This window comes from Struthio camelus, chromosome 1 (genome assembly GCF_040807025.1).
Source record: "Struthio camelus isolate bStrCam1 chromosome 1, bStrCam1.hap1, whole genome shotgun sequence".
Lineage (NCBI taxonomy): Eukaryota > Metazoa > Chordata > Aves > Struthioniformes > Struthionidae > Struthio > Struthio camelus.
This window is the reverse complement of record NC_090942.1, coordinates 83,877,947-83,904,724: the sequence shown is the minus strand read 5'-3', so window position 1 is coordinate 83,904,724 and position 26,778 is coordinate 83,877,947. Positions and strand designations below refer to the sequence as shown.

Genomic DNA, 26,778 nt, shown 5'->3' with positions numbered 1-26,778 from the left:
ACGTAAAAGAAGCGGGGACGGGAAGGCGGGTGGCACTCCAAAGCTTGTGGGCAGCTTCCAGGGGGGCTGCGGGGCGCAGATCGCCTACTTGTGCCTCCCGCCTCCCCCCCGCCGCCTTCCCCAGGGACCCGCTCGCCGCTCGCTCTCCGCCACCCACCTGCGCCGCCCGCTGCGGGCAGGGGGCCGCACCGCGCCGCGACGCCCCGCAGCGGGGGCCCGGGGCCGCTCCGCACCGCGCCGGGCCGGGCCGCGCCGCGCCGCGCCTCCCGCGGGCCGGGGGCGGCCGCCTGCATTGCGTCGGGGGCGGCGGCGCGGAGCGAGCCGCGGCGGCGGGGGCGGCGGCGCTGGCGGCGGCGGCCGGCCCCGCGCTCTGCCGGGGTGCGGCGCGGAGCGGAGCGGTGCGGCGCGGAGCGGCCCCCCCCCCGCTCCGGCCCCCCGCCTCCTTCCCCCCCCCCCCCCCCGCTCCCCGAGCTGCACCAAACAGCGCTCAGGTTTCTGCTGATACTGCAGCGTCAAGAAATGGCTCGAGTTTGCTTCTCGCTCTTATGCATGCAGCAGCCTCCTCGCTTCTGCCACACGCGTCCAGCTCCTGCCTCCTGCTGCTGCTGCTGGGACGAGCCAAGATCCACTCCAGGGATGCGGCTGCGGGGCTGCGGCTCTCTGACATTTCCCCAGCTGCTGCTGCCCAGCGCCCGGCTCCTTTTCCAGCTACCTTAAGGGCAGAGACTAGGAGAACCAGCACCTCTCTAGGACTCCTTGATTTGATTTATTAACTCAAGCGTTTTGAAAAACGTACTTTGCACTCTCTTCCACTCTCCTCCCCCCCCCCCCCCACCCTCTATTGCGGTTCTCGGCAGAAACTAATTAAACCCGCTCGCCCTTGATGCAGCCTAAGCCAGTGTATCAATATTTCAGTGTCTCGAAGGCAGCCCTGTAAAGTGATCACTGTATTATAAAGAGGGGCGCAAGAGGAGGAGAAAGAGGGCTGAGTTTGCTGCTGCGGTTTGTGTTTTGTTTTGATTTTTTGGATGCTGCTGCAAGACGACTTGACGCATTCCAGCACTGGCTCTTACTCCTAACCACTGCATCTCACTCGGACCAGGTAAGGAAAAGCCCCTTCTTCTCCACTGTTGGACTCTCTATTTTGAACAGTTTGGGTGTTTTCTTTTTTTTTGGTCCCCCTGCCCCCGATCTCCCTCCTCTTGTCTCTCTCTCACTTGTGTTTCGCTTCTGTGAAGCAAAGGGGAGATGCTCCACTCCCCATCCCCTTAACCCTCCCATTGATGTGATGAAGTTATCAGTGCTCAGCTAAGTCCACACAGCCTGTAAAACAGGGAGTGTGGCAGGCAGGAAACTTATGGGAGGAGCTGACCCTGCGAGTTCACTGGAAAGCCATCCCGAGGAGCTCAGGACAGGACAGGGCCGGGGGTCTGGATCAGCCCCCTTCCTGCTCTGGCAGTCCTGGTGTGCATCTGGGGCTGTGTGGGAGCGCGTAGGGCTTCGTATGTGCTGCCGTAGTGGGCAGAGCGGGATGTTTCTTGCTGATGTGAAAGTCAATCCATTGCGCCTGAGAGTGTGTGTGTGGTGGGGCTTGGGGGCTGGTTTATTATGTTTCTCTCCTCCCTGGCAGCTTCCATCCTGCAAGTGAGCTTTATGCCTTCAAAAGCAGAGTATCTCCATCCCTTCTTCCCCAGCGCACAAGAGGAGAGGACTGGGGCAGTGGGGTGTGGGGGAGGGGGTAGGTGATGGAAATTTGCTGAGTTGGCATTGCAAGGACTCACCTCCCAGTCGCCCCATGATTTATTTAATTATTTGTGTGTGTGTGTGTGTGTGTGTGTGTGTGTGTGTGTGTATGTACATGTGTGGTAACTCTGTGACAGCAGCCGTGACGATGGTCGAGTTCGAGAGAAAAGCAGCCGGATCGAGTTAAAGGCAAAAGGAGACAGCTGGGGAGGGGACCCCAGCCGGGGTGTGAGCCCCATACACCTCCAGCGTCCTGGCCTGGGGGGACGGGACACGTCACCTTACCTCCCTTCTTCCCCCTCCCCCCAAAGGTACTTATTCCCTCCCCTCTTCACCCTCCCTTCATCCCTGATGCCTTTCCTCTCATCCCACCTCTCTTTTCCCTGCTTGGGTATGTCCATCCTTTAGGCTGCTCTTCCATCCCTTCCTCAAGCTCTCCGTCCCAACTCATCATCCCTTCCTGCAGACCCTAAGCCTCCCCTTACCCACCCCCCACCATCCTCCACTGCACTGCCCTGAAGCTCTGTGCTCCCTTCCATCCTCTTGCTCCTCGAGCTCCTCACCCTCCCTTCTCCTCCCTGCCCCTTGGTCTCCCATCCTGTGTGCCACCATGACCGTAATGGCTGGAGAGAACATGGACGAGACTTCTGTGCTACCTGGCCACCCCCAGGATAGCTATCAGCCTGCTGCCCACGATGACCATGAGTGCTGTGAACGCGTAGTGATAAACATTGCTGGACTACGCTTTGAGACACAGCTGAAGACCTTAGCCCAGTTCCCCAATACACTGCTGGGCAACCCCAAGAAGCGCATGCGGTACTTTGACCCCTTGCGCAATGAGTACTTCTTTGACCGGAATCGGCCTAGCTTTGATGCCATCCTCTACTACTACCAGTCTGGGGGGCGGCTTCGCCGGCCGGTCAATGTGCCCCTAGACATGTTCTCTGAGGAAATCAAGTTTTATGAGCTGGGTGAGGAGGCCATGGAGAAGTTCCGGGAAGATGAAGGGTTCATCAAAGATGAGGAGAGACCCTTACCTGAGAAAGAATACCAGCGCCAAGTATGGCTCCTCTTTGAGTACCCAGAGAGCTCTGGGCCTGCGAGGGTGATTGCAATAGTCTCTGTTATGGTGATCCTCATCTCCATCGTGATCTTCTGCCTGGAGACATTACCTGAGTTGAAGGAGGACAAGGAGTATACTGTGCAGCGTACTGACAATACCACCCAAGTCTACAAATCCAACATCTTCACTGATCCCTTCTTTGTTGTGGAGACCCTGTGCATCATCTGGTTCTCCTTTGAGCTAGTGGTGCGCTTCTTTGCCTGCCCCAGTAAGACTGACTTCTTCAAGAATATCATGAACTTCATCGACATTGTGGCCATCATCCCTTACTTCATCACCCTGGGCACTGAGATGGCCGAGAGGGAGGGGACTCAGAAGGGGGAGCAGGCCACCTCCTTGGCCATCCTGAGAGTCATCAGACTGGTAAGAGTCTTTCGAATCTTCAAACTCTCCCGGCACTCTAAGGGCCTCCAGATTTTGGGACAGACCCTCAAAGCAAGCATGAGAGAGCTAGGTTTACTAATCTTCTTTCTCTTCATTGGGGTGATCTTGTTCTCTAGTGCGGTATATTTTGCTGAGGCTGAAGAACCTGAGTCTCATTTCACAAGTATCCCTGATGCTTTCTGGTGGGCGGTGGTATCCATGACCACTGTGGGCTATGGTGACATGTACCCTGTGACAATTGGAGGCAAAATCGTAGGCTCCTTGTGTGCCATCGCTGGTGTGCTGACAATTGCCCTGCCTGTACCTGTCATCGTGTCCAACTTCAACTACTTCTACCACCGAGAAACAGAAGGGGAAGAACAGGCTCAGTTACTTCACGTTAGCTCCCCTAATTTAGCATCTGACAGTGATCTCAGTCGCCGCAGCTCCTCCACAATCAGCAAATCTGAGTACATGGAAATCGAAGAGGATATGAATAATAGCATAGACAATTTTAGAGAGGCTAATCTCAGAACTGGCAACTGCACTGTAGCCAACCAAAACTGCGTTAATAAAAGCAAGCTGCTGACTGATGTATAAACAAAAAACCAAAATCCCCACTCACAGCGTGAAGACTTTAAGTGACATAGTCACACTTTGTAGATGCTTTACTGATAGTCTTTGAATGCTTTATTTACCTCGTAAATGCATTGTTGCATTGCGAATTTTTGCTCAGTGATAAAAAAGCTTCCAGGATCCATGAAAAATAAGATTTTGTTTAATAATAATAACAAAAAAAAATTCCACATGATAAACGATAACCATTTGAACTAGTTTAGTTTTAAACCATATGATGCTAAACCTAAACTTTTCCTCTCTCTCTCTCTCTTTTTTTTTTTTTTTTGGTTAAGTTAACTTTAAACTAAGTAAGACGGTTTTTAGAGCTATAAAGCATATGCATGGATTCCAGTAAAAATATTCTGCAAAACTGCACAATTGCAAGAAAGTGCATCAGATAATAAAGAAAAAGTTTAGCAGAAATATGCAGCAAGCATTTGCCATTGTTTTTATGAAGGAGTGCAAATTTTCCCTCCACCCCTTATGTGAAAAATTACATAGTTCTAATCTAGAGATCCACACAGCACCTTATTAAAAATACACTTAAGCCTGATTTTTTTTGCTATCCTTAGAAGAACTATTCTAAAAGAGGAAAACAAACAAACAAAACTGAAAACAAAACATCTGCAATGCTGCTAAGTTTTCTTAAGTGCAGATGGTTTAAACACACTTTTCCTTTTTCCTGTCCAGAACTGGATACAAAACGTTTAGTCCCTCTATTGCAAGATAGCACAACGGAATTTAATATTAGCATGTTTGAATTTGATACTATTTATTTTATAATCGCATGCCTGAAACGTTACCTCAGACAATAGCAGATAAGCTTTCGTTTGAACTGACTCTTCTAAAAATAGGTCCTTTATCTCTCATTTTCTTTCCTTTTTATTTTTGATTTGCATTCACCAAAAGTGCACTCCTTAATTTATTAAATCGTTGACTAGTAATTTAAAGTACTGTATTTAAGTGCGTATGTTAGTCAAATGGGAACAATAACTTTTGGAGATCAAAGCATGTTCAAATATTCAGCATTATGGCCTATTTGATTAAGGTGTAACTTAAATTAATTAATGCATGAATTCAATAATAATAATAATAATAATAAAAAACAAAATAAAAAAATGCTTGTTAAACTGAGGGCCTGAATGAACTGACTAGAGAAACTTGATGGTTTTCCTGCATTGCTCAGGGAAATGTATTGGCTTTTGTCTAGGCATTGTCAGAAAGGAACATATCCTATCCCTTAAAGGGAAAGCTATATGGAAAATTAAGAAGTCGAGTTATGTATAGCAACACCTAAGAACTAGTATCATTTATAATTGAAAGGTGCAGATGCATGCCTTTTGGTGCATTCTCAGAATGTAAATGAAAATTATCTATTATATGCATCCAAACTGCAACAGCTAGTTTCTTTGGCAGTCATTATTTAATACTTTTTTTATTCCCCTAAAACTCACTGAAGAAACTCAACAGATTGATTTAGGTAGTTGTGCAGTGCCTTTATCTTATATCCACTGAATTGCTGAAAGTGCCTCCAGGAATTAAGAAGATCAGAGACAACAGAGGAAGTGGCAAGGCACTGACATAGGATCAGGAGTGGTCTGTGCTGCCTCCTGGCACAGAACAGAAAGAGAGGAGGAAAGAAAAAGAACGTAGGTGACAGGGACACAGAGAGGAGGGCAAAGACCACCGGTACCCACAGTATACCTTCCTTCCCCTGCCAGTCCAATGCTGCAGGGTTCAGCGTTTGCCTCTACCAAATAAGTCATAGTTATGTTTATGCAAGACACCAAATTTCTCTAGGTTGTTTGTAGAAACATCACTGCCATCATTGTATTTGCCCTTCGTTTCCCCAAGATGGTTCTTTGGCAGCATCTCCCAGAACAGCAGGATATAGGAGGAACTTAGGACCAGCGTTAACTGCAGCATCACCTAGTCAGGCAACCAGATTGGAGGGCTGCACTTTTCTTTCCCTTGGATTCCCCAGGAGGTAGGTGAGAGCGGCTTTTCAGTGCTTATCCCTGCCTTCCCCATCCACTTTCAGCAATACATCAGATTTTAAGTCCCATCACAGATCCTTCAAGTCATTCTTCTTTCTGGTCCCTATCTTTACTCTATTCTCACCATGATCTGGTGAAGGAAGCAAAGCTAGAAGAAGGCATTTTCTGCAATTTGCCAGCCTTGACTGCTAGGCCCTGGAAGATAACAGCCTTTGATCTTAACTAATGTAGGCACTAATCTTTATTTTTTTTAATGGAGAAAGTTGAGGATCTTCATTCTGCACTTAGCATGTGGCCAACTGCTGTTGAACACTTCCCCACTGTACAGATCCCTTCTTCCCCTATCCTTCCTATATGATATATGTATATATGTGTATAAATATATGTGTGTGTGTGTGTGTGTGTGTGAATACATGTGTGTGCACACACATGCACATACACACATAAAATCAAAGCACTTAGAGTAAAAAAAAAAACAAAAAACAAACCTGAAATCTGCAGCTACGCACAAGCCTGACATGCCAGATTTCCAGAAGGACTTGACTTTACTTTTCACTGTGTGGCTCTGTGAATCTTAATGATGAGAAAGAGATCAAGAACTGAGGGAGCTCTAGCTCCTGCAAGAAATGCAAAGCATCATATAAAAAAGGGCATTATATCCTCTAGGTAGATGTTGCAAAGCTTCTTTCCTGTCCCCTACTCACTCACCCCTGCCCATTGTACACCTATCTCCCCATCAAAATCTGGAGGTCCTGATCTTTCCAAACTCTTAAATTCTAGGATATGACTTCTCATGTCAAAACGGACTTGAATGCTGCACTCAGCTTATCAAACAAACAACTAAACAGCAATAATCAATTCACTGCTGTGGGACTGATGATCAGTAAGTAGCGTCTGGGAGATGAGGTCTCACTTTGGTAACTTAAATTCTGTCCTAGTTGGGTATCCACACCTTAGCTTAATGATCAGAATGATAATTATTCTTGTGTGTGAAGAGAAAAGTGCTGTGTACAGCAATTGTTCTTTGTCAGGAGACGGGGATGGATCATTGGGGCTTGGGGTGGCTTGGGGAGCTTGAATGTTGCTTTGCCCATTTATAGCTCATTGAAAGGATTTCAGTAAATATGGAGTACAGGGATTAACCTCATGTAGCACAGGCATGCATTTCAGGCAAGTTTGACACAAAAAGCAACAACAAAAAAAAGTTCTTACCCCCTTTACACAGAAGAGTGGAAATGTCTTTGAGGGTCTGCAGGTGCACTTAAAAAAACTGCCTATTCCTACCAGTAAACATCCTTTTCTATCTTTCTTTTCTTTTTCTTTTCTTTCCCCTTTAGTCCTAAATTTCTTTTTGCTGCACAGCTTGAGCTCTGTGGGGTTATTTCTGTCAGTGTAAGAGGACTGGAAATGAACTGATGGCTGGTTTAGTGTTTCTCTGAAAGACAGAAGAGACCACCATTTTTTTACTAGGAAGCTCCCAGAAATGATGTCCATGTTATGCTGTCTAGAGATATCAGTAGATACAGGAGCCTTAGTTGGGTTGCAGTTTCATTAAGCAAGGCAGCAATACTGGCATATGGCCCCCTTTACTAGCCACTTCAGTGCTGCCTTCTTAGGTGCCTCCAAACAGCTTTTTCTTTGGCAGCTTTGTAAAGCAGATGAGGGCATTTGTATGGTGTGACCAAGGCAGCAGTGTACTGTGGTGCAGAGGTAGTAATGAAATGGGGCAGCAGTGGGCAGGAATCCCACAGACTGGTATCACAGCCCAAGCTCCCCATCTGGTCCTACTACCCTTAGCTGTATAGGGCACTAGGGAACAGACAGAGGAGCAAGTGGGAAATGAAAGGCTCTGTACCTCTTTCCTTAGAATAGAATCAAGCAGTTGCTACCAGGCTGCAAAGAGCTCCAATCCTCTGTGCTGCAGCTCCAGCCTAAGCAATGAACTGGATTAATTTGTCTTCAAGAGGAAGTTAGCGTGCAGTAAGCCGGGGTGTGAGTTCACGACGTCCTAGAAAATCCATGTAGACTCCCTGCATGGAATCTCGTCAGCCATATCTCCACCGGGGAGTTCAGGAAAGCTAATCCAAATTAATGAAAGGTGTGCATTTAAAGTAGATTTGTTAAACTACATTCAAGCCCAGCATGGACATTCTGTTGCAGTATAAAAGCAGCCTTAATCTGATTTGGGTTCATTCTTTTTGGGAGGAAAGTAAGCTGAATTGAATTAAGGCTGCTTTAATTCTGAACACAATGGGGCTTAATGCAGTTTACCTCATCTGCCTCACAAGTTCATTCAGAGAGACAAGCCTTTAGTAATCATTAAATGTAATGGAAGTGACCGTTCTTTGCAGGGGGTGGCTGAGGGGAGCGTACCAACATGACACAAAACATTTAGTACGCAACAAGAGCATCTGTAGAGACAGAGTGGAGTGGTGAGTGCTGGAAAAGCCTGGCTTACTGAGCGCTAACATATCGTCTTTTGGTACAATTGTAGTGATTTCCTTAATTTGTTCCCGATTTATGCATTTATAGATGTGAGGAGAATCAATCCCTCTGCCTTCTGTGAAGTTACCCTGGCAATGATCTTGACCCAAGGAAATTAATGTCCACTGAGAAATTCTCTAACTGTGCACATGCTTAACTTGATGTAGTGTCAATCATTTGGACAGGTGCTTGAAAGACAGTACAATGCACTAGGGACTGGAAAAGAATGGGCAAAAATTCTATTGATTTCAATAATGATATTGCCTGGTAGAGGGATCAGACCCTTCTTAGTGAATCAGCTGTGTATAGTTCATCAGAGATTGCATTGGTCCAAATTAACAATTGAATTAGTGGGAACTTTTGTTGACAAGTTTTGACTAGGGGACCATTGTTTTCATTAAAAAGATGTACAAAGAGGTTTTTTTTCTATTATTATAGTGCTGAAGCATAAATGTAACATAAAAAAATCGATTATATTTTAAGTATGAGGAACTGAGGGCAAATTTCACTCTTCCGTAGTTCAGACTTGGACAGTGCAGTTTCTTATATGCATGTGTATTAATTGAAATAAAATCAAAGTAAACGCAAGGACAGGAAATCTGAAATTCATTAGAAAAGAGTGGAAAGTTGTATTTTGGAATAATATCTTCTGTGCACATATATTTTTTCTATATATATATATTTTTTATTTTTTTTCCCCCCTTTCTGATGTTAACTTAATAACGGTTCTTAGGCGGTAGACATCCTGGATTAATTCCCTAGCATAAAGGAAAAGGAAGTACCACAGCTTCTAGCCACTTCTCCAGGAAAGGTCTGATCCTGTCGTCTTTCAGCAGCCTGTTTCCACTGATTGTTGTGGTAATTTTGGACTCACAGGAATGCAGAATCAGTTCCAAAGTGTGATTTACCTTTCATAGCCACAGAGCTGGATGGAATTAGAAAGTTGTCCTTGCAATTGCACAACATGGCAAGCTTGTTTCGGACTGTATATAACAAGCCTGAAACAGATTACTTTTCTCAGCTGCTTTAATCAGGGAGCTACATTTCAGTTTTTGTTGGACCTTTTTCAGGCTGAGTTTATTCTTCTGTTGTTCTGGCTTTATTTAATAAAGTATAGCAAATTTATTTTTTTCTCAAATGCTTATCAATTATTCTTAAAGGTGTCAGTATTTGTATCTGCAACAATGAAATTTCAGGGTGTTCTATTATTTCATTTAGTGCAGGTGAACTCGCCACCAGAGAGGTCAACAATTTATGCTGTCAAGGCATACTATGCTTTGATATTTTCAGAGGAAATAAAGTGAAGCTGAGGTCTTAACTGAAATTTGTCTCAAAATATCTGTTAATATCTATGTAAACCTGTATATTTCACCTGTTCACAGACTCTAGCAAATGTCACTTCAAGTTATAAAAAAGTCATCTTCTGTTTCTGGTTTCTATAATAAATGAAAATGATAACATGTTGCATTCAGTTCCTTTAGGTGCATTAGTCTTTGATCCATGTTATTGTTTCCATGACATGTCTATAATGTAATTGGGATCAAATGTAGATTTTAATTTTGTACAAAAAGTAAAAAGGATATTTTTATGACTAAATTCAGCAACCCCCCTACCTATAACCTACTCAAATTAAATATTTTTTCCTTTCCTTGACATGTAAACCATTGTTTTTGCAGTGTGTTGGTTTGAAATGAATAAATAACAGCTATCATAGAACTGTATATGGCCTCTCAGACATACCTCTGATTTTAAAGAATAAGTATTACTGATGTTAAACATAGAAGCTCAATAGTCTCCATATGAAGTGCACCATCAGGGCAACAAACCGTTTAAGCTGACTCAGCTGTACTTATTTTCACTGTTTACAAACTGCTTACACTTTTTCATTGTCACGTTACAGCTCATTTTATTTCCAGTAGTGAAATAATTTGGTTTATCATTTTTAGAATATCTAATGTTATGAGTTCTTGAACTATTTGAAATGCATAGTTTTCATCTATGCAATTTTACCTGCTTCTGTACTTGTTCATCTGTTCATACTTGGCAACAATTAAAGATAATTTTTAAGGATCTTACCTAGGAATATTCCGTCTGGTTATTTTCTGGACTCTAGTTTCTGTCCTGTCACTTAGAAGACAGCACCACCTGAAGTGGATTGCTGGTTCATTGATGGTTTCCTTATTGAAGGGTGGGACAAATAGGAAATGGTACTTTCAATAGGCAGTGTGAAATGTCACTATGGGCTTCAAGGAGCTTGTAAATGTCAATTCAAGCTTTATGGTGCCATTATCCCAAGGGTTTGAGCCAAAGCCCTCTGACTGCATTGGCTTCCGTATGCTTTGATCTAACCTCAAGTGAGTCATGTTCTAGGGCCAAACCTTGCTGCTTTCAGTGCTGAGACAGCACTCAGTTCCACTGAAAATGGTGGAAATAAGATTAAGATTACTGGTTGTGTTCTCCAAAGGCTTGTGGGTATCAATTAGCATATTACAGATGCTTTCCTAATTCTGAACCATTGGCTGTAGAATTATTATATAAGCTCTGACTTGAAAACAGGTTTTAACAACTGTGTTTTTCATGTCTTTTGGATCATGTTATTTGGTTTGGTTTGAATGTAAGGAAGTTAAACTGATCTGGTCTTGTTTCTTCTGAATATTGTTTGTCTTTCTTTAGGGAATGTTTCACACAAACTGGTCCTATGCAGTCATGCCTGCTCTGTCTTGCCCTTCAGAATAGATATGATGACTTTCAGGTATTTGGTCTTGATAGGTCAGCAGTCTTAAAGATTACTTCATTACTTCTTTGTGAATTTGATATATTTTCCCCAGTTATTATGTTATATATAAAGAAGGAAATAACATTAATCCTAATTATTTGATACCAAAAGAATTGTGTATTAGAAGTCAATCTAGAAAGACTACCAGATCTTTCAGTAGATATGTGAGCTTTGTAACAGTAGGATGCATATACAGTAGAACGCTAATTACATATAGTTAAATGACATGAAAATACCCTAAGCATATATGTTGTAGTATATTGTGTGTGATGTGTCATGTGATTTTATTTACTTATTTATTTTGCTTTACTGGTCAAGAAAAGCTTGCATCAATGAAATCCTCATTCATCAGTAGTTTCAAGTACATTTAGAGAATATTATTGAAATTGCACTTAGATTGTCAGAAGCATGTTTTTTTGAGCTGACAGTAAGGATTTGCAGCTAATACTCTTAAATGGATCTGGTCCAAGTCATTTGATTGTCAGCTGCTCCTTGTTGGTATTCCTGATTCAGCAAGGTGCTCGTGTCCATACTTGGCTTCAAGAGTGTCATCACTGTCATTGACTTTGGGTTTTGCTATGTGTAAAATCTCACTGCTTCTTCATATCTTCCTTTCAATGTAAAAAAAAAAAAAAAGCTTGTTTATCACCTCTACAGTATTGATCTTATTGATCTTCTCCTTTTCATCCTTAGCACAGTTCATGCTGCAGTGTTTATATCAAGTTGTAGCACTGCAGCATAACCTGTTTTCCAGAATCCAGTCCAATTGCACTGTTAGCCATTTCTGTATCACTCTACTAGTTTTCTCGCTTCTTGCTCCCTACTCCAGCTTATGAAACATTATCCCCAAGCCTTCACTACTGAGTGCCTTCCTGGTCTATCTTATCTATCTTGTCTATCCCGATTATACATGTTTTGAAGAAAGGTCATGCCTGTTTCCACCTATGCTGCCTCCTCTGGGTGGAAAATGTTCTCATTAGGTTCCTTTACCGTGATGCTTACAAAATAGTCAGCCATAACTGGTACTGTTATACTGACCAGTATCTTACAATATGTCATGGTTTATGATGCCCCATCTTTCCCACAGCCTGCATAGTCAATGTACCCCTTGGTACATCTCGTACAGAGATACTTACTTTGATGTGTTCAGTTTTGCTAAGTGAAGGTTTGAAAGCAAAACCACATGCATGCAGCTCCCAGAACATGTTTTTCTGCCTTCTAAAATGACTCCATAAAAACACCGACACTGAGTTCTGTGTTAGTTGAATCCTTCAGTTCATTCTTAGTCGATCTTAAAAGTAAATAGAAATGTTTCTCCCCTAAATACCAATCCTATTATCTTGCCTTTTATGCTTCATCAGTTACAAAAAATCTGCTTATTGAATCCTTCCTGTGGTTACACCATGCACTTCTTGTCTTGTAGATTTGCTCTAAAGTAACATGCACTAAGGGAAAAAAAAGTGGGTCTGCAGATGTAACTTAGGTAACAGATGTGCTAATGATCCATGTACTGGAATAGACTCCTCTTTCTCCTTCAGCTGCACTGGCACTCTGTTTTTAAGGGGAAGAAAGACTAATACATTCTTTTTTTGTCCCTAATTCAGCAGACTTTTAACATAGAGAGGGAAAGAGTCCATTCAATAACATGGTGTCCTTTTTATATGATACTTTATAAATATTGATGATTTCAACATGAATTTAATTTATCTGAGTTACTCTGGGAATTTACTCAGCTTACATGTGCTATTTTATTGATGAATGCAGAAAAATTGATTTATGAAAATATATGAAAGTAAGGTGTGAATATGTTTGCCCTTACCACACAGCAACTAGAAGATAACTTTTCTCACAGGTGTGTTGTTATCCACTGTTAAAATCTCATACCTTACTCCAAAGCATCTGAATCAGTTGCCCTCAGAGCGAATGCTCTGAATCAGACAATCTGACTGCCAAGGAAAATCAGACCATCTGATTCAGTGCTACCCCTGAAAGTGGCTATTATGTACTCCCAGCAAAGCTCTGCAAATATGTAAAAGGAGCTGCTGTGCTTTTGAGGTAACCCAAAGCCCACAGAAGTAAATAGGATTGCAACTTTTCAGTTCAGAAAACTCTGTAGGAAGACCATAATTTCATGCTCCCTTTCAGACTGCTAAGAAAAGAAGATTAGAAGTAGTCTATACTCAATTTTTCTAACAGGTACCCCGGTAGCTGCATTAGATTCCATAGCTGGTCTTTCTGTAAAATGCTCGCGTTATAGAGCATTCAGATTAAATGTTCAAAAATCAAAGAAGCTTTAATTAGCACAACAATACTTCAATCCACTCAGCTTCTCTAACAGCTTCCTAAAATACTTCACATTTTATTCCAGGGAGAAGACAATAATGACTCTTACATAAAAAGCTTTTATAGCTAGAAGATGAAAATGTAATTGAAGGTGGTATATTTGGGGACCTCCCCTCCTCCCTGACTGGGTTGGAACACTAGTACTTTTGGCTTTGAGTTTTGGTGAAGTTGCGGATTGCCAGAGAGCAGCTTTGCAGGGGAGCCTGCAATTGTCACTGGGTGCAATAGCGAGACCTGCATAAAAGGCTGCAAGATCCTTAAGAGGAGGACAGGCCTGAGTAGAGATGCAGTTCATGGATCACGATTACCGTCCTACCTCGTTATCAGCACAGCGTGAGGAATGGGAGCAGGAAGTTCATCTGTATTCAGTTCACATAGAAGGCCTGATATTTGACACCCAGAAGAAATGTGAATTGGGGTTTACTGTCAGAAGGTTACCTAGGCTGACACGTTTGAGGCAGCCTACAGACGCTTGAAATGATTTAGTTAAAGATTTTTGAGTTGTGCAAGTGATAAGAGGGCTAATGCTTAAGAGCTAAATAATCCAAATATGCCTGCTAGAATGGGTATTTGTGGGGGGGAGGATCCTCTGTCATTTCAGTCCTTGTATGAAGTACTTCCTACTGCTCATCTCAGTACCTCCATTGGCAGGGGTGAGTTCATTGGCAGGGGATGAGGCAAGACTACAGTCACACTGTTTAGTGCCCATAACCACAACCACAGAGTCACAGTCTCTTTTTACAGTCCCTCCGTTACCTTTGGTAGAGTTGTCTTTACTTGGTGAAGAGTATGTAGGGCCTGAATCATGCCCCTTGCTTGATCTAAGAATAAATTTTATTAAAAATAATTCAGTAGCAAGCGAGGCAGAAAAAAACAGTCAGCCAGAAACCTAACTGTCCAGACAAGCACTGCGAGGATTTTCCAGACTATTCCTAGTGATGAGAACAAAATATAGACTCGAACAATTCTTTCCGGTTAGAAAAATCTAAGTGTTTAACTTACTGAAGATTTAGCTCATTGCTTTTTGATAATTCTGAACACAAATCCCTGCACATTAAATTCTGCACTAAATTCTGCGTGAAGGAACATCTACACTCTCATGACATTTAGCTCCCTATATGTTCTGAATTGATTGTTGGAGGTGAGACTGCCCACAGAGGCCTGACACTTGTCCTCCAGATGGCATCATGCAGGCAGTGGTAGATGTTCAGCTGTATTTTTGTCGTCTTCTGGTGACTTAGACCTTTTCTTTCTGTTTTCAGTGTATGGCATTCATCTTCAACCCAGCAAAGCCAATTCCAGCTTACAAGGAAGGTAGTTTTCCATTGTTTCCATTTCTAGCTAGCTGAGTATCATTCTGAACTCTGCTTACTGAACTTTGACTGCTACAGTGACTTTTTTGAGGCAAATAAATAATTTACAAATGTTCTCGAACTACTCACAGAAATGTGTATTTCCTGTTACCCTGATATATGCAGCATCAGTTAAAGTCATAAAGTTTGGTTATTTCTGTTGCAAACTGTCCCCCAGCCCCCGGAATTTGGGAAGATAAAAGGGAAAATGAATGTCTGCTGAAATGTTCCAGAAACCTGTTATAGAGATTTCTCCTAAATGGAGGGAATTTTTGACATTGGCTTTTGCTGAAATTGAGTAATCTTGGCATTTTTTCATTTAGGGAAGAAAACAAAAAATTTAAAAAAGGATATCTTTTAGTTGGGACACATTCCTCTAGTGTAATTATTTAGATATTAAAAAGATATATTAAATATCTAAATTTAGATTTAGATATTAAATCTAAAAAATTATTTTTAGATATAAAAAAGGCCTTCCAAGGGAAGGGCATTTACTGTTAATGGGGTTTTAATGTTAACTCCTGTGATATTTAACACTTAAATCCTGAAGTGGCTAAGATGTGAATATTGCAGGAGCTGTTTGGTATGTACAGTAACTGCATGGTGTTCAGAAGGTAATGTCTCCACAGAGGGGTGTCTGTGCTGTTACAGACTAACAGCCACGATAGATCACTGGAGCGTAATAATGCATTTTTGTCACAGTGCTGAGAACCTGGTTAAGACCCAAAAGTTACCCTGGGTCATTGTTTCAATGAAGCAATGGTTCAACAAAAGAAAGAACTGCACGTAAGGCTCCAAATATCAGATATAAAATCTTTTTGCCTATGACAAAGGCATTGATCAGATATAACCTTGATTGCCCTGAACAAACTTGATCAATAAATCATGATGGATTAACAACTTCCCAGCAGACTTCATACCACACCGGGTAATTTAAGTCATTTTGGCTCTAACTTTTAGGTCCTTTATCCTCCATGGCTTTGTTTATCTTCCTGAGTTTGAGGCATAAAACCACCATGAAACAGAACACTGCCATGGGGTCTGTTTTGTGTACTGTGGCTAATTTGTCCAAAACACCATTGAATGTCATGATTTAGGTGACATTCATGTTGCTGAATGCTCTGAGAAGTCTACAGATTTGGTACTGAGACCCTGAAGCTGCTGATTCAGTCATTCTGAGGTGATACTGAACCGCTCTCCAACATGGCAGTGAGGGGCATGCTCTCAGCGCTTGGGATGAGAAATGCAGTAATATCTTGTTGTCATTAAAGACTATGGTGCCTTCCTGGTGTGAGGGCAGAGCTGTAGTTGTGCTCTGGCCTAGTTTGGCATCGTGTCTGTATTTCATTTGCTCTTCTAGTTGTTTGGTAGCATTCCACGGTGCTGTTAAAAAGCAGCTGTGTTTTGTCTCAGAACTAGCTGCATTTCCACACAGGAAAGGTAGCTTGTGTGTCATTTGATTAAATTGGTAAAGAGTTTTGGAAATGTTCAGGATGGCATGTGCTGTGTTAAAATAGGGTATCATAATATATATATCAGAGGATACTAAAAAGCAATCTGAAACTCTATGGTAGTCAGTCTCTTCAATTATTAATTAAAGGTAGTAAATGGAAGCTGGCTATCGCTGCATATTATACAGCTGCTATGGCTACAGCGTATTCAAAGCATGCATTCTATCTGACAGTGCTATGATATATTTTTCCTGATCTTCAAATATCTGTGTTATAATCCATGTAATGGCACTTCTAAAAGGCTGCTGAAATCCACCGACTTGAAGAGCTACTTCAGAACAGATGATATGTCGACACGATACCACATCATGGACTGGAATATATGTAATTGGAAGACAGGCAGCAGAATGGAAGTGGGGGGGTTAGTGTTTTAATTTTTGTATCTCTTTTTGGAAATACCCATTAACTTCTTTCTCCTAAGAGCTGGGCACAAAAATGAACTTGAAGAATGCATGAATTGAAATTTTGCTGCCAGTATCTTGTGCAACTCTTTGCAACTACATAAAATGAAAAACATCCTGGTGCAAATCAGTGTAACTTATTCTTCTGAACTAGCCAGCTGAAGATCTTTCTTTCCCATTTACATATGATAGTGATTTACATAGATAAGAGCTATGGCAAGGTCAACAGGAAAGAATCTTACCTGCCAGGTTTCAGTGTAGGATGATAAGTAGGAAAAAACCCTGTCCGTTAAAGGAGAGTTGTATTAAAGTCACATCAAAGTACCTTTTCATAAAACGGTGTTCTGTGACTGGACAGTGTTCTATAATCATGTGAAATATATGCTTTAAGATAATAGAATGAAAAGTGGGAGGCAAGGAAATATATATGCGAACATCCTTAATTTTGCCCATAGGCCTCATAAGCACAATGCTGTTTTCATAAAGATTTAAGTTTTTATCTTTTACAATGTGTAGGTGTGAACTTAATTGGGAACGTTTTATGGAAAATGTAAGTGATTGCTGGAGAAATTAATCTGATATAATTTAAGGTACAGGAGAAAAGTCAGCTTTCATGGAGACTTTTACAGAGCAAGCTACCTTGAAAAGTTCTACCCGTCTGCAGAAGATTTCTAATACCTCTTGGATAAAGCTGTTGTGGCAGTATCAAAAGATGTGATTTACTGTAGTGGAAGGTAATATGCTCCAGACCTGATCTGCATTTACACAAGAGCATTTTTGCTGTACTTCTCTCTAAAAAAACTCACTGATAACAATTTCTCAAATCTTAAAATCTCAGCTATTGTACTTTAAATCTGTTGGTCTATCTTACTTTGTGCAGAGCACTGGTAAAAACTATATCAGTAGTTTTTGTTACAGGCAGAAGCCACATGCACTTGAGAAGTTTTGTCAGCATAACAGTACCAGTGAATCTTCCATAGTGCAGACTAAACTGTACTAAAACTTATGCCAAGCTTTAAGACATCTCACAATCCATGGTGTTTTGAAACATTCACGAGCAGTGATGATGATGAAGGAACTGAAACAGCTGGAACTTTTCAGAGTATCATGGCTGGTAGGAAGGTGCCTGCTCCTCTCCTGCTCACAGGAAGTCATCAAATCTATCTCATACTTTTTTTTGTTGTTTTAACAGTCTCAGAATGCAGGAAAAAACTAGTGGGTATGAGCAAGTGCCTTATTACTGCAAGTTCTAATGACCATCCCCATTAGGTCTGATCAGATAATTTTACTTCACAAAAGAATCTAAATCTGTTTAAGACATCCCAAAACATTACTGCACAGAATCTCATGGGCAATTTGGGCTGCTTAGTCCATGTTCTAACTCTTCTGAGGTTGGAAGGGGTATGGTAGAAAGTGCCTGAGCCCACTATATGGGATTGGTTGAGAATGCGTTTCCTCATTTTCAAAGATGATGCCACGGGAGTGATGAGGATAGAGTGAAATCTCTGTGTATCTGTAGCTGGGTAGGGATGTAGACGTAGGACCATCTAGATGCTCAGTCAGTTTGAAGGGGTTGAGTTCCAGTGAAGCCAGTGGCCCAGGGAGATTACCAGTGGGAGGTAAGCATCAGCCACAAAATTGTAGTACAAAAGCAGCTTATGGCAGCAGAGGGCATTTGAGGGCATTTGTCTGTGAATACCCATGCATTTCAGAGCTGACCTTTCCAAGTGCCCTAAATTCCCATTGAATTCAGCACCTCTTAATATGTTACCAAGCACGAATTATATTAACAATGACAAGTAGAAAAGCAGCAGATTCTGTGGTTGAAATGATGCTCTGTGGTTAGTTCAGATTAAACCTGCATGTTTATTCTTCCATCTAAGACAGGGACTGTTGGTGTGAAGTACCGTATAAAATGGTGTCCTGGGTCCCAGGGGTGACTACACTAAACATACAAGTAAAACAAGGATATATATATATTTTTTTCATTTTTCATAATCACTTGGTGATTAGTGCTTAAAATAAAAATCCACTCTGATTATTTCTATCCAGTAGCATCTGGAATGAGGCAGGTGTTTTATGAATAAATAGGAGGAAAGCTCTTTGCCTCATTCCGTTTATAACCTGTATGAATAACACATCTCTGTGGAAGCTGAGGTTGTCGATGACAGGGAAACAGAGGTTAAAAAAAAAAGGTCTTGTTGTTTGTCATTTTTCTGAACTTTTCCAGTTTAATCCTCATTATGGGATTTATAGAAGACAGGTTTACTCTTTGCTTTACTTTTTCTTTCAGGATTTCTGTTGAGTAACATGATATGATGTTCAATAGAAGCAGTAAGATGCTAGTCCTTTTATGGATCCTCTAGGAAATGGATTTGGTAAATGTCTCCCTGCTCATAAATATTGCACAGATGCACTCTAATCTATTGATAACATGTGACTAAACTACTGCCTACCAAGTAAGTTTTAGCCCTCACAGTCTTTAGGATGCATAGCTACATTAAAAAAAAAAGGATACAAACATACAGTAAAACACATATGACCAGAGTGACAATCTTCTCTGCTCTGAGAAAACTTTGGTAGAAGGGTTCCAAAGTGACAAGAGAGTTTACCACATATAGATACTCATAGCAGTTTTGTCCCTCAGCTCTGTTTCAAGTCCCTGGTTCTCTTGTTATCTCTGAAACTCAGAGAACATGTTACAGTACCTCCACAAAGAGATGCTATTCAAAAATGTGTAATTTTGATGCTGCCTTGTGCATGGAGTGGAAAATTACATCCTAACACCCTATCTGATTTGATTGGGCGGTAGAGGCCTGTTAAAAAGACAAATCCATTCTACCTTAGACTCTATTTCATTCAGCAACTATCATTCCAAATTTGGAAATTTCATTACCATCTTAGCTCCATATCCCTGACTGCAAAGGGTTGAGAGATTGAAGTGGTAAGAGTTTACTGCCTCGATCACTACCTGACTCTTCAGAGTTATTGCACATGGAGATATAAAAAGTCCCTGATGAGCAAGTCTCTAGGACATGGAGGATTTCCTTGTACTTAGTGTGGGCTTCTGAAATTCAGCCTGCCCTATGAGCAGAAACACAGCAATGGGCAGTTGACAAGGCTTCCCTTACTGCTGACACAAAGTTGTGCAACAGGTCATCTCTCTAATCATTGCAGTTAGCAAGCAGCTTGGGCCTGGCTCTTGTCATGGGGCTGCATCACATGGCAGGCAGCAAGACAGCACAATCTGTTTTCCCAATGCATAATGAGCACGCTGGCAAGGGCTGTCGGCACAGATGAGTTGCCTTGGGACACAGCTTCCCATCCTCATTTTGCAGTGGAGAGAAGAAACAACTGGGAACCACTCCCAGCGCTTCCCTTCCCAGTTCTCCAGCAGTATTGTACCTGTCAATAGCTCTTGGCCACGTGGAGATTTTGGTATGTGGCTCATGGAGTCAAGAGAGCTTTATCCTCTTAGGATGGTGAAAAATTATGTGGTATAAAGAGCAGTTTTATATGGCATCCGGTTCCTTCCCCTTCCCCTGTGTTCCCTGTTTCGGAACTGGTATTATCTGTGAATTTTTCCATAGGCTGTGGTACTTATTTTTTCTCAGAGGGCAGAATGTGGTTTTGCAAGCTGCGAGCATAGGGCTTTAGCCTCATCCTAATCTTGTACTTTCTCTGGGGTTTAAATGACTTGCAGTTGGTCCAGGTCATGCCAAACTCCAGGCCAGTGGGAAGGGATCATTGCTCTGGAGCAGAGAGAAGTGTGGGTTAGTAGCATGGCAGGAAGGAAGATAAGAAAGCATAATGTAGGGAAGACAAAACTAGTTTGCTTGTTTCTGCTTCCTGCCATTGGCTTTCTGAGGACAAAGACAGCTGTATTTAAAGTTGTATGATATGGTGGGAATTAATATACTGCCTCCCTTAGTACTAAGAAAGGATATTTGCCATTCTATTTGCAATCTTTAAATAACAAGCAAGTGCAGTTCTCAGGAAATCCAGAATGGGGAATGTTATTTCCATTTGTTTGGAGCTGGACATTGAAAGTGGGTATATTTTGCTCAGCAATAGCATGGTCACTGTGGATTCAGACAGAAGCATTTGGAAGCCTATCTATATACACAACATGCCGGATTGTAAGCTCAGTGTCTGTGCTCATGTGTGCCTGGCAGTCCAGTAGTCTGTTTTGTTAGTACTGCGTGCTACAAAGGAAGGTGCAGAAATCCTAGCGATTATAGAGATTATAGGTGTAGGATAATCTAGGCAAGCACATATATGCTCATATGCAGTCTCATCCTGATTTCTGGTACATAGAGATTGCTTTAAAACTCAAAGGATAATGTTCAGTGTCCCTTCCAAAAGTTAGACTGTTCGTTATAATAACCAGAGATACTCTTGACATAAAGATATATATATCCATCCTTTTAGAAATACTTCTTCCTCTGAAGGTCAAGACAAGAACCAAAATGCAAAGTAGGGAGGCAAAATCTTTAGTGTTTCTCCTCAAGTAGTCATTAGTCATGTGGGCCAGACCCATTTGATCCAATTCTGATCTCATCTTGGAGATAATTGGTTCTATTTACTGGAGATGAGTTTGTGCTGTGCCAATATACATATGTGAAGAGACGTTAATAAGATAAGAGAAAATATGATAATTCTGGGAGAAGAGATCCTCAGGTTTGGAATTCTGATGGACCAGTGGTCTAATCAACTCTGCTAGATCCCGTATGCACACTGTATGCATAGAGGCTCTCAGGTAGTGGGAACTGCTGGAGCTCCATTGATTAACTCTGAATTTTGCCGGTTTACAGCAGATGCAAATTGGTGTGGTGATTTCAGGGGCAAAAATAGGCTGGAAAGAGGAGGGGGGAGATGTATGCGTACGCTATTCAGTAATCATTCCCACCCTTTCAGTATGCATATACATGTACACTAATTATTGGTTACAATATAAGTTTGAGATAAGTACACTTGAATATATAAACATACTCATGTAGTATTCCTCTAATTGTATGCCTGTCTAACAATTTCATTTAGAAAAGAAGATGCATTTGATTAGCAAAAGTATGCAAAAAGCCTCCACATTTTCTGATAGGATCGAGGTGGGAAAATATTCCAAATTAGCAAAATATACACTGTGTATCAAACGGCTCCCTCCAGGAGCTCTTGACTGTTGAGCATTATGAGAAATGTAGGTCGACCAGGGATCCCAGGCTAGAGAAAATAACAGGAGCAAGTGACTCACGGGTGATGTGTCAAGACATATTTGTAGCATTACAGGTGGGAGATTGAAATCTCTTGGCATTTGATTGGATTTAGGAGAAACTGGCAGTGAAAGACATGGGCTGATCTGCTGTAGTAAGCGTAATGGCATCAGATACTAAAGGTAGTTATGTTGTTGCATAGCCAGAATTATTCCGCTGGTTGTGCTACCCCATATTTCCAATGCAGTTGGTGGAACCATAACTGAGCATGTCACTTTTAAGCCCCCTGCCTCCTGTAAAAATGTCAAATCACTTTGAAGCCTTTATCCACACTGTTTGGTCCAGCTTGCTTGAGTTGTACTCAAGATACGGCGGCAAAGCTGCTCTTTCCCTTATGGTACCAGGTGGATGGTGCTGACAACATTTCTACCCTTAGGCAGTATGAAGCATGCCTCCCAGGGTAGACTGTGTTTGGATGTCCTGGCAATGTCTTAATTATTTGTTTTTGCTGTTTTCAATAATTGCTGATTACTACTCTGTGGGATTCAGGGAAACTTTGCAAACCTATATTCATGATACCCTGAGGACACAGTGGAAACTTCACTGTGAGTTGATGGCCGTGGAAAGCAGATGCCGCCACTGTAAAAATCCAGGAAGAGAATGAGGCCAAACTCTACACTGAAATACACCATTATAAATCAGTGATATCTTAATTTTAGTCAATCATTGTTTACAGTGAAAAACACAGCCAGGTTTATAGTCTGGGAATTTTGTCCTCAACTGGGACTAGAAATCTGTAACTTGGTAGTATCAGAAAAAATGAAGGCTTAGATTCTTCTGATTTAGAGACTTTTGACCTGAAATCTGATTTCCAGAAGCCATGGAAGGAGAGATGTGGCTTTTTTTTTTTTCAGTTGCAGTTGCAGAAGTTCTGGTGCTAGTGTAAAAGTCTGAGTAAACAAAGAAGGGATTAAACTGGTTTGGGGTGGCATGAAGCAGAGGTATGCGACTGAAAGTGCAGTAAACCATTGTTTCCCTGCTTATTGGACCAAAGAAAGGAAGAGGCAAGGATCTTTGGCCTAGAGGATGACATTAAAAGCGGATGACAATAAAAAAATATTGATGGTCTCACAAACCATCTGCTAAAGCAGAAGAGGAGCTTTTCACTTTCCTCAGTTCATTAACTTCCAGTAGTATAATCTCATCTTGGGAAAGCTGGCTGAGAAGCTTTTGACACATGTAAAACCTCAAGCTGGTTAAAATGCAAACTACTTCTTTTCTCCCCAAAATGTCAGAAAAAAGTAGAGTTTTCTTTTTGCCAGGAGAACATATTTGGCTGGAAGGAAAAAAAAAAGGAATTTTAATTTCAAAACTTTTTGGCAATCACTTTTTTGGGGGCTAAAGGAGTCTGGGAACTTAAAAAAAAAAAATTAGCTGACTTCACTATTGTGAGCCCCTCAGTCTGTAGAAATTCCTACCAATGCAACTGATTCTTAAAAAATTTACCACTCCCTGTTCATCCTTCCCTACCAGCGAAGATGACTCTGGAGAACTGCTGCAGAACACACACAGCTTCTCCAGAGGGTATTGTCTCTGACAGCTCCACTCCAGTTACATCTTTCTCTTCTTGCAAGGGGAAAGAGATCAGAGCTTTATCTTGTAGAGACAGGAATACAACTTACTGGAGGGTCAACAGTGGAGTCTTGACTCTAGATATGTGATTGGAAGAGATTAGGTACCTGCTAATTGGAATCCTATCAGTACAGTGATTCGAAATGAAGAAATGCAGTGTTCTGTGAATTCTTGCTCACTCATTCTAGAAGGTAATTTCCCCTCACCCAAGAGTAACTCCTGATTCATACCTCTGAGGATCCAAGTCCAGTCCTTTGATCATGGGACCTTTGAATTCCCAGTTGTGCTGGTTTCATGAGAGAGACAAAAAAAATACATCTTTTGCCATACTTAGAAGAGTTTTCATCCTGAGAAAACATGCCATCCTAAACTTTCTTTTCCCTGCTATCTTCTTACTGTGACTTTTCCCTGTACTATGTGATAGTTCATTTCCTACAGTGCTCTTTGGCTCTTTCCAGTGTACGACATATGTCTATCCCTTTCATTTGATTTTTTACTTTGGCTCTGCTTAACCTTCAATAAGACTGAGTAGATGTCTGGAAGAAGGAGTGGGAGAAATCAAATTAAAGCAGACTGATGGGGAGAAATAATTTCTTCATAATTCCTAGAACTCTTGAAGTCTTTTTGTTGCACTTGGATGAAATTGTTCCAAGTTGCTGATATGTTTTCATTACAGACGAGCCCAGAAATCAGTGCAGTAATTTCAGGTACAGTTTCTCTACAGGTCTGTGCGGTATATTTACACAGTGCCAGCTGGAGCTTCCCTATTGCCTTGCTATTTACAGCGCTATGTAGAAATGGACCTTATGTTTGCAGAGAGGCTGCACCTTAAATTAATGTGTTGACTTCTGGGCACTTCATTTCTGGTACAGCTGTACAACTGGTTCTGGAGCTCCTTGATTAAGTGGGTGTTTCTGTTCACTGCTGCATTCCTCAGTGTAGACAGCCCCCGAGAAGGATACTGTCAGCTTAGTCATATCAAATAACAGAGCTCATGAACAGTCTGTGAGTATTGCTAATCCCAGATCTCTTGACACTTTCATCTAATGGACCTACTCCATTCCCACTGAAGCCATTAGCCTCGCTTTGCAGTTCCTCTATATTTTGCATTGTTATTTAATACCCACTCCATGAGATGCTTCCAATGGCTGTGCTGATGGAGTAGTATTTTTACACTCAGTCTGCATAAGTGTGCTTGGCCACAGCAGTAAAAGGCTATGGAGAATTGGTTCCAAATTGAGTTTTGCCATTGACTGCCATGAAAACAGGATTGAGCTGCCATTATTGCAAATTCAAACTGTTTCTTCCCCCTAGGGCCTAATTTTCAGCCCCTTATTATGCCAACTTGTTTTGAAATAATGGGTCTGTTTAGTATTGATGTACGGTCACTGCAAAATCAGACCTCCTGATTACCTTGTGGTATTTCTGTGTTGGTTTTCGTAGTTGCTATCTGATTCTGATTTCTATGTGCATTCTGATTTCTCCTGCTGCCCTGCTGAAGCTGCTTCCTTCCATTGAAATGAAGATATTTGCACTGAACTTAGAAGCTCTTACCACGTTCAGTGTTTTGTTAGTGCTGCCTGATAGAGTACAGTCCATTGTTACTGTTCATTCATGCAATTATACTTGGTTTTCAATCGATTATGTCCAGGTTATGTTTCAAGGATTATTTTTGAGATACTTAAGTGCTTTGCTGAAAACTGCATCTCCTGCCTCCTTATGCTCATTCATTGTATTTATCTATCAGAATATATAATCAGGTCTTTCTAACATGTCTTTTCAGGTCTCCCCCGCCCCAATAAAACTATGCTATAAGCCCGCCGGCATCACCTCAGAAGTGTGTTCTCCTTCAGGTTACATGATTGAAGGTCCCACTGGTTTCAGGGGAAGCTACACAGTGCAACTGAGGGAAGTTATATTCTCATAGTTTGCAGCTTTCCTTTGATTATTGTATTCTACTGAGAATGTGGAGGCAGGGCTTGCCTGGCTTCCTTCTTTCACTTTTGGAAGGACTGGTATGGCATTTTCTGCTCCTGGTACTCAGATTTCTTGACCTTTTGCTGCATCTTTCTGTGATGCTCTTAAAATAATACTCTAACTTCTGGAAGTTGTCTGCAAGTTTCCATGAGAATTCTGTGATGCAGGTTGGCCTAAGCAGAATTATCACTTTGTGTTAATATGAGACAGACAAATGGTCCTCCTTAATGGTCCTCTGGGTATCCTACAACACTGGCAAACAGTGATCCCCTAGAAACACTGTTAGAGACACCCTGTTCTTCAGTGCCTTACTGAACATGTTGCATGTGAATACTATTTCTTAAAAATACATGACTGCACATTCACAAATCCATGAAATCCCAGTTCCTGAACAGTGCTTTTGATAATGTTAAACTTAGAACCAAATTAAGTCATATTTAACAGGAGCATTACAGCTGTATGTCCTGTAAAAACCTTTGAAAATGCAAGGCACGGTGGTATGTTAGTGTGGGTGTTTGATAGACAAGGATGGGAACTCTCTGAAAATGGGATGATTTTGAGATGGAACAACATGTCTGTGTAAGGTTTCCAGTAATATTATTGAGGTTCAGGCTGGACACCAGGAAGAAAAAAAAATCACCAGGTAGGTAGTTCAGCCCTGGAATGAGTCATCCAGAGAGTGTTGGAAACTCCAAACTTTGAAAGTTAATTTTTTGGCTAAAGAAAGCCACAGCCGACCTGATATGGCATTGCTGATAGTCCTGCTCTGAGCAGGAGATTGGTCTAGATGACTTCTAGAGATCACTTCCAGCCACTGCTTCTGTGTTGAGAATAGATGCTACCTGACTAAAAAGAGACGAGTGAGAAGGAGACAACATAGATCCTTTTGAGATTCATGGAGCTGCAGTTTGTAGTTCAGAAATGTGCTTGTCTATCTTTTGCATGCCAATAATGCATGTAAGTTGACTTGCAGGAGAAAAAATATGCTATGGGACTAACTAGGGGTGAAGGAACAGGTGAATAATGAGAACTACAATGTTGTGCATCTTCCAGTCTGTCCTGGTGCAGACAGGCTGTGCCTTGATTTGCACAAACTGCTTCAGGCCAGGGATTGCTGCAGCAGTGGAAGAAAAGAGGTATAAATGGTATGTAAGAGAAGTGTAAGTGCTTTATGAAGTGCATATTCACGCACTAAGGAGAAGTTTCCACTCCCTTCCATGTACTGTGTTGTTCCACTATGTGCAGTTTATA

The 26,778-nt window shown here is 41.6% G+C and overlaps 1 protein-coding gene across 3 annotated transcripts; it reads left to right on the top strand.

The window, feature by feature from the left end:
* Positions 1-2,208: 2,208 nt before the first annotated feature.
* On the top strand, positions 2,209-10,403 carry LOC104144411 (potassium voltage-gated channel subfamily A member 1). 3 transcript variants are annotated; one of them, XM_068953876.1, is made up of 3 exons: positions 2,209-3,229; positions 6,625-6,727; positions 9,062-10,403. In XM_068953876.1, the coding sequence occupies exons 1-3, from the start codon at positions 2,354-2,356 to the stop codon at positions 9,088-9,090; spliced, it is 1,008 nt and encodes a 335-aa protein (XP_068809977.1). In that variant the 5' UTR covers positions 2,209-2,353; the 3' UTR covers positions 9,091-10,403. The 3 variants fall into 3 exon arrangements, 2 of the variants coding, with proteins under 2 accessions (XP_068809977.1, XP_009673715.1); XR_011142763.1 differs by lacking the exon at positions 9,062-10,403 and having other exon boundaries at positions 2,209-5,834; XM_009675420.2 differs by lacking the exon at positions 6,625-6,727.
* The last annotated feature ends 16,375 nt before the right edge of the window (positions 10,404-26,778 follow it).